The 13,325-nt window shown below is 42.6% G+C and overlaps 1 protein-coding gene across 1 annotated transcript; it reads left to right on the top strand.

The window, feature by feature from the left end:
* The first annotated feature begins 1,263 nt into the window (after window positions 1-1,263).
* Window positions 1,264-10,553, top strand: LOC107086530. Its single transcript, XM_015377529.1, has 2 exons — window positions 1,264-1,587; window positions 2,001-10,553. The coding sequence occupies exon 2, from the start codon at window positions 2,075-2,077 to the stop codon at window positions 10,121-10,123; it is 8,049 nt and encodes a 2,682-aa protein (XP_015233015.1). The 5' UTR covers window positions 1,264-1,587; window positions 2,001-2,074; the 3' UTR covers window positions 10,124-10,553.
* The last annotated feature ends 2,772 nt before the right edge of the window (window positions 10,554-13,325 follow it).

Raw genomic sequence — 13,325 nt, 5'->3', positions numbered from 1 at the left:
AGAGGGAAAGGGAGGGAGGGGGAGAAAGAAAGAATAGTGGAGTAAAAAAAGAAAACAGAAAATACAAGATAACTCCTAGAAGTCTGCTTCCACATCAGCAAGAAACGGGAAGGCAAAAGGGAAAACAAAGAAAACACACAAAAAAGGTGCATTTCTATTTTCTGAATTGTTTTTTTTTTGTAATTTAACAAAAAAAAAAAGTTCAACTGTAGGAATGTGCAGTTTCAAAACAGAATCCATCACTACAGCAGTGACCACACCAGTTTTAATCAAAACTCTTAAACTGTCCTCTATAAATAAAATGAACTACATGATGCGTTTGATATTACATTTGGAGACAATGAACGCCTGCAAAGTAAAAACTTAGATATTCAAAGTGATTAGAGCAAGATCAAACATGTCCAGATGGACAGTTCACAACAAACCTAGCTTTTGAAGGTCATTACGTAAAGTGAGTAAAAATAGGATGTTATTCTACCAGTGAGATATGATAAAACTGGAACCTTTTGTTCAAAGAAGTTTTCCACAAGCTGTCAAAGAATGACTTAATGCCTGTGAATAATTGGTAATGACATGAGGTATTATAACTGGAATAGAGGGGCTTATATAACCTCATGCATGTCTAGACCCCCCTCAGCATTGCTGATTAGGCCTTGCTATTGTAACACGATTGGGTGGGTACAGTAGAAATGACATCATGAACGGCATCAATCAGGGTTGCTTCATAAGATTTTATTTTTAAAATCGGAGTTTGGACATTTGAGGGCAAAAACTTGCTTAAAGTATATCACTTCAACTTACCATAATAGTGTTGCCAACTAAGCAGTGAGTGCTTCACATGAGACCAAGTCAAATGGCCTGTGTCAACCTCTGACCCCCGTCTGTAGCCATCCCTCAGCCGGTACTCATCTACAACTTCCCACAAAGTTAGATTTACTGCATCCTAAGTCTTAAATAAACTGTTAGAAGTTGTGGCAAAGGGAACAATGAATGAGCTATTCTTCCAGCACAGTAGTTACCCTTTATTTTCCCATCAGCACACCCAGCCAAAAACTAAAGCTATGTCTCTATGGCCCTGATAATTTGAGTCTATATATAGAGAAGCAATGTGACTGAGCTGGCTGTAAGTGTCAGATTCCAGACGAGCTCGTTGGTCCTGGCCTGATCAGCATCTGCTGCTAACTATAAACCCACCCACCCCATGAGGTACCCCACCCCGGCTTACACTGGAAAGCCAAAGCCCATGTGAACCTCAGGCTGGAGAAGAAAAAAAATCATCTGAGCCACTCTCTGTGAACGCTTTCCCTGCTGGCAGCTCAGAGGGGTGTGGCACAAATGGAGATAAGAGTATTAGGGGATGTAATGTTTCTGAGGAGGTTCCTCTTTTCTTTTTCTGTTCAAGCCTAATACATGGCAGTGCCAGTCAGTCTGGCTCCATCAGCCTGTGATGTAGAGCTCCTTGGTTCTGGAGACGAACAGGGTCTTTTTACCCTGGAGTCTTTTGCTGACTTTTTGTTGGAGGAGGGACAGATTTGGAACTACTGAAGATCTCCAAGCCTCCAGAAAGCCCTTTATCAGACGCCTCAGGTACGGTGAAAATAATTCAGTTTGTCTTCTTTTATCATAGAAACCATCAACTTGAAGTATCTGTCTTTCTTTGGTCATTACTACACGTGAGACCAAGTTACTCTTTTTGCAAAGATGTGTTATAATATAACTACAGAAGATTTATCACTCATTCAAAGTAAATGCTGTTTTTGGGAATTTTATGAAACTACACGATCATGTTGTTCTTGTCAGCTGCATCTGGGTGATATTGCTTTTTTAAAATGGGGTCCTTTTTTAGCCATATTGACTTTTAATTATCTTTATATTAATCTCATATGAAACCTATGCAATGCAGATGAATAGCTGTTATTATAAACGTAGTCATTCTTATATAATGTTGCTTGTAGAATGAATGTGCTACACGCCCTCCAGGTGACCATATCTTATTGCAGGAACCCAGCCAAAAGCCCACTGGAGAAGAAGGCAGGACTGGCCACAGTGATCCTTTGGAGCTCATGGTCTAGCGATGGACAGTTGGACTCTCCAGGGGGACAGTTACTCCTTTAAGCGCAGTGTGCCCCGCACATTTTCCCTGTGCCATCGTGAGGGTACCCCTAACCACGTTGAAATCTTTGACATTATCAACATTCCCGCTCAGAGGAGTGTCATCTCTGAGACCACCTGCCTCTGTGACATTTTTGGAGTCGACGGTGAGTCAGCATCGCTCTCAAGCAGCCCAGCTGCAGTGCCCTTTGTCCCTTCTCAGACAGAGGTGAATGACTGTGCTGCTGCATCACCATCCGTGGATGATGTGAATGATTCTTCTGGCAGCTATCACACTGCACCAGGGTCGAGTGAGGGAGAGGAGGGCTTTGATGATTCAAGAGAAAGGTATTATAGCCCTGTCTGGCAAAAAGAGTCAATTGATGGGAGGCAATCAGATGAAAAAGGATTGAACTCTGAACATTCACAGGTTTCAGAGGATAGCATTTCAAATTCTGAACCAAAAATAAACCCTGTACTCCTGCAAAATACAAATACCCCTTCATCCATCACCCCATCCTCTCAAAGCCTTAATAGTGGCCAGACAACGCCCTCTCCTGGATCTATCAGCCCATGCATCTTTAATCCAGAAGGAAGGTTGTCATCATTGTCTTCTTCCTCAGCTGAAAAAGGACTCTTACCTCTGACACCTGGCACCCAGGGAGCCCAAACTGAAACTGAACCAAGCACAATAACTCCTCCATTCAAAGACAGACACCGTGCCTCAATTCAGTCTTTGAGTCCATCACTTCCACAAGACTTGCATGAACCGATAGACAGCCAGTCGCATCAAAACAACAGTTCAACTTGTGAGGCCCATATCCAGTTATCTCAGGATTATACAGACCTGAAATCTACAACCATCTATTCGTCTTCCCAGCGTGAAGATTCCAAATCTCCCTCTGAGAGACAGTTCGTCTTCCCTGAGCACAGAAATACTTCTCCCAGAACACAAGTGTCATCCCCTTTCTCAGAGTTAGGAGGGAGAGTTTCTGTACCTGATCTATTTAGTAGAGGTTCTACCCCTGATAGAAACGATTCTGGCAACACCACTGAACTTATTTCTGATCTTTCCACTGCTGAAAGAGATACCACATCCATTACTGAAAGCCAGGACACAGGATTGTCAACAGGACAAGGTAGCTCTCTTTCTACACCAGGCCTTGAGTATACACCCCCTTCTTCTGTCATTTCAACAGCCTCATCTCCTGAACTTCTAGAGGCAGCAGTTTCAGCTGGAATAAATAGCACAGGGACCTCACCTCAGTTACTTAGTCCCGCCTTTCCAGTCAGTCTGTCAAGAACTCCACCCCTTGCTGCCTCACCTGTAATACAAAACAATTTAGAGTGTTCTGAGAGCAGAAGCCAAGTGTCTTCACCTGTGGTTATTAATAGTTTATCTCCATTATCTAGAGTGCATCAGAACAACGCTCCTTTAGAGGAGAGATATACCACCCCATCACCTGAAATAAGAATTATATCCTCCTCTCCAGAGCCCGTGAGAGAAGAGCAACAATCACAAGAAAATCCATCACTAGAACTTCAGCAGAGCAGCTCACCTTTAGAGGAAAGATACTCTTTGCCATCACCTGAGGCAGGTGTTGTATCACCATCCCTAGAGCTCTTTTGGAATGAGCAGACCTCTCAAGTAAAATCAGCATCAAAGTCTCCTCTCTCTGAGCCCCACGTTTGCCCCCCCTCACCAAGAAGCTTTACTTACCCTGCTCAAATCACGGGTGTGTCCTATTCTGTTATTCAGCCTGAGGACAGGACCAGTCCTCCATTTCCTGAACTCTCTCATATCTCCTCCCCAAATCCAAACGAGTTTCAGTCCCCTGAATCTGGTAAAGACAGTTCAGACACCAGTGCAGCAGAGTCGACAAGAAGCCAAAGAAACTCTCCTCATATAGACATCCAAAGTTCTGGTTCACTGTCTCAGCCCAGAAGCCAGACACCCTCTCTTCAGCCAGTCTATCTTCCATCCTTACCTGAACATAGATTTGAGACCTGTTCACCAGAGTTTCAAAGCCTTTCCTCTCAGCTCCATAATCCATCACATGAAACTCCATTTTTAGGGCTGAGATACCAGCAATCACCAGAAGTACCCTCTACAGACTTAAATCCCCTTTATACAAAACCTGTTCCCATAGACAGCGAAACTGAGTGTCCCTCAGGTTTCAATACTGTAGGGTGCACAGGAATACCGTCACCTACAGGTCTGGCAAGGGAAGCCGTGTCACCTTTGTTGAATTTAGAGAGGAGAGAGGAAACAAGTGTGGCTGAGTTTAATAAAGATTTATCAGTGGTGGAAGTTTGCACACCTATATCTTTCTTATCAGATAAAAATTCCCACAACTACCAGAAACAACACATCTCAGAAATAGAGACAAAACAGGAAGAATTCTGCAAAGAAAGATCAGGTGTAGTCCTCTTAACTCGGGAAAAACTCAGTTCTCAAACCCCCTTTTCTGAGGAAGAAATAACATCTCCTTGTGAAACTACAAGCAACAGAGCCACACATAAAGCTGTGTCTAGGGAACCTGTGCAAAAACAGGACAATCTCCATCTTCTGATTGCCTCCCACTCTCCAGATTTTGACAGTGATTTTTGTCCACAAAGTTGGACTTACACCCCTCAGAACTCAAGAAGAAAACTTTTACCCAAAGTTATACAAGAAGACAGAGAGAGGCTAGCAGGGGATATGTCCCGTCATGTAAACAGAAGACAGACTCCTTCTCCTCCGCTCACTAGGTTTACACCTGTACACATTATAGCCCCACAGAAACCATACAGAAAGTGGCAGAACAGAAGCAATAGCCCCTCTCAAGTTTTAGAATCCCCACTTAGTGGAAATTTAGCAGAAGCAGCAACCCACAGGGAAAGCCCCAATGTTGACCCTGTTGACAATAATAGCCAGGCCCAGTGGGTCAGACCTGGAAAGCAATTGGAGATAGACAGTGACATGCCACTGGAGCAGGAGAGGGAAGAAGTTATGGAAGGGCAAATGGATAAGGGGATGAACAGGGAGGGAAAGAGGGAGGAGCAGCCTCCTGATAGGGAGGGTTGGCAGGGGGTTACCAGTTACAGAGGGGAACAGGTTGAGCTGTCATTCAATCCCAGGAATAGAAAAGGACCTGTGAGTCACGGTGCAGCTCCCACAACCAGAGACACCCGCCAGGGACTGCCAACAGCATATTCTTATTCAGAGAGTCTTCCTGCAACAAGACAGTCACAGCAGCAACAGAGTCGGTTTAAACTCTCACCTAAGCCAGACCCCAGTGGTTGCAGCAGCATCAGAAGACTTAAACCCCCCACATCCCAGGATAGGAGAAGTGCGCCTCGACGTGTGGCCACTAACAGGCAGTGTCCAAGCTCCAGCTCCAGTATGGGAAGTGAACTTGATGAAGCAGACAATGAAGTGAAGTGGCTTACCGATGCTGCTTTCCGCAGCCTCTCAAGTCCTGAGGTAGATTACCTTGAAATGTACAACTCCAGCCACTGTTCATCTGCAAACATTTCTCAGCCATCTACTCTCGACAGCCCTGCTGGGCTCAATGCTGCCTGGTTGTCATATGCTGACTTCAAAGGCTCTGCACCAAAGCTCGACCTTGATGAACTCTCTTCTCACCAGCAGTATTCTCACAATTTTGATTGCCTGGATCCATCAAAGAGATATGAGTTGGGGAGCTTTGAATGCATTGATGTAGCTGTGGAAAGGGAGGACAGCAGGAAGGTGAGAAGAGGTGTACCAAAAAGACAGATCCAGCTGAAGAGACGGAATAATACAGAAGGGAAGCAAGATGAGAGCAGTGAAACTAGTAGTCCCGGGTTACCAGCCATGGTGGAGAGCCCCTCTCAAGAAATTCATCCAAGAGGGATCTTTGTGAGACAGCACAGTACACCAGCAGCAATACAAAAAACTCCCACTTCTGATAGCAGCTCTGAGATACCACGGCAAAAAGGAAGACAGTTCAAACTCCAGAAATCTGCCTCTATGGATGAAACATGCTCTAAAACCAAGATTGCCTCATGCCATATCAAGAACGTGTTGTCAAAGAAGATGCAAGTAGTTGACAGACAGCCGGATCAGCAAATAAGAGGAGAAGGTAGCCCACCAACAGAGAGTGGGATGGCACCATCTGAAGAGTCACTGAAACTTGACTCTAGCAATATGAGTTCCAGTCTTCAGTCAGATCACAGTCTGTCTTCTGGGGGACTTTTACTGAGGGAAGAGTCAGGCATGAAGAATCAAAACACTGTTCCAAAGGACCATGGAGTAAAATGTAGTTATAGGCCAAGTTCATCCAGCAGTTGCAGAAGTGTTACATTTCCCCAGCTTGATTGTGAAGAAGGTGAAGAAGAAGATTCCCAAACAAGAAGTACAAAATCAACACCTTCGGAGGTTAAATCAAAAATCAATACACAGTTTGAAAGCGACAGTGCAGATTTACAGTGCTGGAAAACACATGAAAGGGTAGCCTGTGAATCAGTAAAAGCTTCTGCTTGGGACACAGGAGCCTCCTCAGCAAATGTTGCCAACAACATGCAGGCAAGAGTGACCAACAAAGACCAAGAACAGGAAAACAATAAACAACACAGACAAATGCTGCAAGAAGAAACAGATGACTACACATCTAAAATGCAGGAGATGGCACTCAAACCTGTTGAAAAAAAGAAGGCCTCACTAAAAGTCTGCCTGACACCCGAGGCAGAAAGCAAGCCCTTTCCACCAGACACATCTGCTGGAGAGATGGAAAAGGCAGAGACCAAAGTCGAAGGCAAAATACAAGTAGAGGGGCATGATGAGGACGGTTTTAAGGCTCCCATTCATAAAGTTAGAGATGTAAGGCGGCTTGTGAAAAATACTTACAACCTATCATTCAAGGCGGTTAGTCCTGTTAACCCATCAAATGTTATTGAAGAAAGTTGCTATGAGAAAAAGATGGAGAAGGTATCAGCAACGAAGGGTGGAAATGTGTTACAGGAAGTAAGCAGAGAAGAAAAGAGAGAGGAAGGAGAAGAAGAGCTCAGGATACTGAGAACACAAGGCCATAAAGAGGAGGCGAAAGATTCAGAGACTCCGGTATTACCTGATTCTGCTCAGAACAAAATTAATTCTCAGCTTTGTCTGCAACCTATGCAAATTGAATGCAAGGCTGTTTGTTGGAAAGATGACAAAAATAAAATGTCAAGCATCAAGAAAGACTTCGACGATAAACCCAAAAATTCTTCAGCATCTCCTCCAGATGCAAACTTAATTTCAAACACACTAAAACACACAAGGGAAGATAAGATGGTTGAGGAGCTTGACAGATGTGATATCAGCCTCTCAGCATCAAAGAAAGAGACTGTGACAGATATCCTGAAATTGCCAAGTAGTGAGGATAAGCCTGCATTGGTTAGAACAGACCAAAAAACCCCCATGCTCGGAAACATCCCGAAGGTACCAAGTAAGGAGAGAGAGGTGTCCACTGCTGTAGTTTTGATAAGAGAGAAGTCAAATAAACCCAACTTGTCGGCATCTTTAACCCATGAGGAGACCTCTACTTTACTCAAAGCTCCCGCTTCCCTCTCACCAGGGCCCTCTGCCTCTGGCGGAGTGGTTGGTGGTAGTGGTGGCCACTCGGTTTCAATGCTTTTAAAGGAGAAAGGTTATCAAGCTGACATTGGAGCAGTGATGGGTGACAGTCAGAACTCCTCTAAAGTGAAAGAAGTTCCCTGTAAGCATGTTAACTCACTGGAGATCCCTCTTCAGACCATCCATCCTTCAGAAAGAGGTTTTCCTGAGTCTCACAGAGAGAGAACATGCTCCTCCTCGTCCACCACTTCTGGCCCCTCGGGAACAACTGAAAGTGTAGAAGTCTTCAAAAAGCCAGTAGAAGAAGAGGAATTAAGCATTAAGCCTCCAAAGAATGTTACTGAGAGGACAAAAACGGAAACAAAGGAGCATACGACAGTACCCACCAAACAAAAAGACACCATAGTAGATTTTGAAGCAGTCAAAAGACTAGATCCTACTTTTCCTCCGAGGTCCCCTGCAATACGAAGATTCAAACCACAGCCCAGTGACACCAGGTCACCATTGAAAGAAATAGAGAAAAAGGAAATATCCAACTCCTCTAAGGGAAACCATAGACCTCAAACGATTGAGGTGAAATCCATAGCTAAACATGTTCAAAAACCAGTTGTGCCCCCAAAGCCAAACTGCAAATTTAAGCCTGGGAATTCAGGTAACGGGGCAAATGAAGCACACAGAACGTCATCAGCCTCATCTGCTGGAAAACAAAGAAATGAGGAGAGACCTCAGACAATTGTAGTGAGCTCACCAACAGTCTACAGGAAGATTTCCAATGAGGCTGTCTCATCATCAAACTATTCAAGAAAACTTGCTGTATCAGCTGTGTCAAGCCTTAAACCTCCACCTCACAGGACAGCAGCCCCTGTCTCCAGTGTCTCCAACGCGTCAACAGCTTTTTCAGGAACAGAGGCAGCTACTGATAGAGGTCAACACCAACCATCTGCTGCTCCTCCTCAGAGCACAAGGCATGCACAGAAACTGGCATCTCCAGCTACATCAGACACAGTTTTAGGTGTTGCCTCACAACTTGTTCCAGAGCCAAATCCAAACCAAAACACTGGATCTATACTATCTGAAGCTGAGCAGTCAACCTCAGGGGACCCAGACAGTCAACTGCAGTACTCTGGGGAAACGTGTGCCCATGAGCAAACTAGGCCGGTTACCTCCAGCACTGTAAAACAAGTGCCTTCCATTACTTCTACACAAAGGTACACCCATCACCCATACAGCAGAGTGCCTCCCAGTGATGTCCAGAGGATAGACGACCACAATTTTTATGCCTCAGATGACCCTCCAAGCTATGATGAAAGAGAGAGCTTCAGTCCCCTCTTGCTGCCTGATTTGACTTCAGTGAGGTCTAATCAGTATCAACCTTCGTCCCTTCCTCCCTGTTCCTGTGGAGCTAGTTACTCCTCTCACTGTGGTCCCACTTCTCCTAACCATCACTGCAGTCCCCATGACCTAACCCCACCCTGCCTGTCACACTCTCCAGGATCAACATTTCCTTACCAAATGGCTCAGCCCCCTCTTCCCCCCCATCACTGTAGACCCGAACACCAGCCAATAGGTTACCAACCAAGATCTCCAAAATCAAGCCCACTTGGTCCAAATCCCCCACCGTCCATGTACCAGTCTATCCATCACTCGGCTAATTGTGCCTCCCATCCCTCCCTTGTGCAGAGCTGTCCTGCTGACCGCTCACTTCCACTACAGCAGCATATTGGAGCTAGAAGGCCTCCTGTCCGCAGATCTCCTCATCAACAGCCAGCAGGCCTAACTGGGGTTCCTTACAGCGATCCAGGCCACAGTCACTCTCCTGGTCTGCCTCCTATGGACCCTCAGTACCTTTGTGGCCCCCAAAACATGGGACCCTCCTATGGTTCAGAATATGGTGGTGACAGCTCTAGTGTTTATTCAGAAGGTAGCTTTGCACAACCACCTCGTAGAGTGCTCCTTGATCCTGAAACAGGAAAGTATTTTTATATCGAGGTACCTGTGCAACCACTAAGGAAAATGTTGTTTGACCCAGAGACTGGCCAGTACGTAGAAGTGCTAATCCCACAGCAAGCTATATCTCATTCAGGCCTGTACCCTCCCACTGCTGCCCCTTTCCCACCACTCCACAACCCAAACATCTATGCCCAGGCCCCTCAGTATATACCCTGTGCTGCTCCTCCATTAGCACACCCCCAGGCTCAGCCTCAACCACCCCAATATCCTGACGCATCTGCTGCTCCTACTGTGCATCCAAGTGGGCCTGGGGTCAACTACAGAAATCCCTCAGGACAGGGATCTAAGCAAGAACACAAAAAACACCCCCAATTGGACCAAAGGTACCCAGAGAATATGTATTATGTCCAAAGTGTGATAAATGCAAGCCCAAATACCACCCCACCAGAGTATTACCACAGGCATCCTTCCAGCTTACCCCCACCTGGGGGGAAAAGGTCCTGAAATAGAGGGCAGAGGCCGCCTTGCTGGAGCCCCTACAGTTTAAAATACACTGTGTATAAATGGGGCATCTAATGTTAGTCTGAGATGTTATTTGAGTTTGAAGACTAAAATTCTTTGGCTGTTGTTTATTTGCTGATTCTGCTTCCACAAAAAAGATTTTTAGGTTGGTGGCTTTGAAAATACACTTGTGTGGGCCTTTTTTATGAGCGGTTTCTATTCAATATTACCTAAATTTTTCTATTTAGGTCAACTAAAGTGATGCACAAGAGCAAGAAATCTGTGGTTGTAGGAATTTACTGTTGTGCCTTTCTTTTTCAAATGTCCACAGAAACTTGAAAATGCGGTATGAAAAGACCTCATATTTATTTTGATAATGCATCAACACAGGTTGAATGACTTTGTGTGCTCGATGTCTACAATTCAATGCAGCACTGTCAATAAAATATTTAATGTTCAATTTACTGTATTCATTCTTTGCTGACTTATTCTTTTCACTCTTCTGTCAGTTAGTAATAAATTATAGTCTTGCACAGCGCTGACTCACGGCATAAGCAAACTAAGTACTGCACTGCAAAAAATGGAAATCTGTATGAGTTATTTTTGCTTAAATTGAGTGAATTTTGTCTTGAATTGAGGAGATAAGTAAGACACTTTGCCAATGGAACAAGACAATTTACATTTAAAATAAGAAAAAAATTGCTTTGTCTTATTTCAAGTGAATATTATCTAATTGTCTCATTTTAGGAGTAGAAATACTCATTCCATTGGCAAATCGTCTTATTTACCTACTAAAATTAAGGGTAAATACACTTATTTTAAGAAATTTTATACTTATTTGTAGATGGTTTTTGCAGTGTGTTTAAGGTCCCAAATTAACTAGGGGGATGATAAAACATAGCTTTACCTTTTTAAAACTGTGCATTTTTTTGCATCAAAATGTATGTAATCATGAAGAAAGCATTGCTCATACATAAAAAATTGCCAGATACCAGATTGACCTCAGAACGTGGAAGGACCAGTGTAAACATCTTTCCAAAAAAAGATTTTTCAGAGTAGAGCAGTCTGTTTGTGATGAAAGTGAACTGGCTTCAGAGAAGGAAAACCTTCCAGACGCCCTGAAATACAGCTGACCTCATTTATTAACCTATTTACTTGCTGTTGGAAAGGCCTGCACTCTACCTGTGAATGTTGCATCTACAGGGTAGAGCTTTTCCAAGCTCATATTACTGTAGAACTAGCTGAGATCTTTCATGGTAGACACATATCATGAGTGAGCTGGGAGTGTTTAGTTGTGAGATCTCTTACACTAATTGTATCATTGATTTTGCACAGAAAAGCAGGGAGCACAGATTATAGAAAGTGAGCAGAGAACTAAAGATGAACAATCATATGTGGGAGAGAGAGCTTATGTTTTCAAATAGTTTTTCTATATAGTTACATCCATTTAGACACTTTAAAACCTAATTATTAAAATTTGAAATTTAATTTTCTGCTTAATTTTCGATGTTTTTTATTTCCATTATTTTAAAACATGCTTGACATGTTTTTGTTTAATTTATTTTATTATTATTTTGTACAATTTTGATTCAGTAAACCTTTGTTGTTGTTGTTGTTTTTGAAGTACAGGTTATTTTTGCACACTGCGGTTGAAGTTGAAACCAAAACAGTGTAACAGTGTAAACGGCACTGCCAGAGCTGCAATGAGTTTATAATAAGTGTGGGAATGATCTGATGATCCAACTGTTGATTGCAGGAATACATATTAATGACAGAAATAGAGAGAGCTAAAATGACATTCTGTTTAGGGCCCTATAGAGGTATGGGTTTCTTCGCCTTGCAGGATATTTGAAATCTCAAATAAGGTCTGGTTTTACAACTTGCTGTAGAGAACCGACTACTGAAAGTGATGCAAAAAAGTGTATACCTCTTTAAATATTTAGGGCAACTAGATTTTCTTCATAAACTGACTTTAAAACATCAGTTTATGATGAAAATTGATTATGATTTTGTTGTTTTTATGTGCAAAGTCACAGATGGCATCACCATAAGAGATCTGAAAGACAACTTTGTTAAGACTAATCACTGCCAGCCCAGTCCATCATTTGTCTACCATGCAGATCTAAGGTATTTCTTTATTTGTATGAGCTTGAAAATGTAGCATTCACAGGAAGAGTTCAGGCCATTCCAATAACTAAAGATTAGGTTAAACCACAGATCTAATTTTGAGAGTTAATAGAAGTCAATTAATTAGGTAATCTGTCTTTTAGGATGTCAGCAGGTTTTCCATCTGTAGAGCCTGTACAGTCTCATCACTAACAGCCTCTTCTCTTAAGAAAAGTTTGTCTCTAAAAAGTTTACACTGGTCCTTCCTTGTCTCGTGTCAGTCTGGCATCGAGCCCACGTTTCTTTCATCTACAAGAACTATTTCTCCTAAATTCTTTGTTAAAAAATACCTAATTGTTCAATATTAATTGATGTAAAAATGCAATTTAAAATATATATATCAGTTTTTGTTGCCAAATATACATAAAAATCATTTTCAATGCAAAAAGCCCCTCAAAACAATTAAATACCTTAACAGGAGCAAGCGGCCCCCTAGTTAACCTGGACCCCTAAGCGGTCACTGAACTTTTTCCAAATGTGTGTGTGTACGGTTCATACTTTAAACTCACTGGTTCTGATGACGTAATGATGTTTTTTGTAAAAGTATAATTTCAATATACATTTTTTTTCAGTATGTAAAATATAACTATATATATTTCATGTGACAGTATTCCAGCTATCTAATTTTTTTTTTATGTGTCACATATTCTTTTTCACCACTAGAGGTCACTGTGCAACACCAAATAACAGCCTGGTGTTTTCACGGTTACTTGATGGCTCCTACTTTCAACTCACTAATTATGATGATGTAATGTTTATTGTAAAATATCATTTTAAGCTGCGATGTTTTATTTAAAAAAAGTAAACTATAAACAAATTACATTCTGCAGAAACACAGTGTAACTCTGTGAGCACACAGTGCATTTTATTTTGACCACATCTGTAGGAAAGGTCCCTTCCATGAAGTTCAATAAAACCTTTTTACTTAATGGGAGCAGAGCCATCCACATGAGGACAGTTTTATTACCTCTGTTCTTGAGCTTGCACACATAAACTACGTCCAGGTGCCCACTAATAAATTCTCATACTCTTTGAAGTG

This window comes from Cyprinodon variegatus, unplaced genomic scaffold (genome assembly GCF_000732505.1).
Source record: "Cyprinodon variegatus isolate N-32 unplaced genomic scaffold, C_variegatus-1.0 Scaffold8, whole genome shotgun sequence".
Lineage (NCBI taxonomy): Eukaryota > Metazoa > Chordata > Actinopteri > Cyprinodontiformes > Cyprinodontidae > Cyprinodon > Cyprinodon variegatus.
This window is presented reverse-complemented; position numbering and strand designations above follow the sequence as displayed.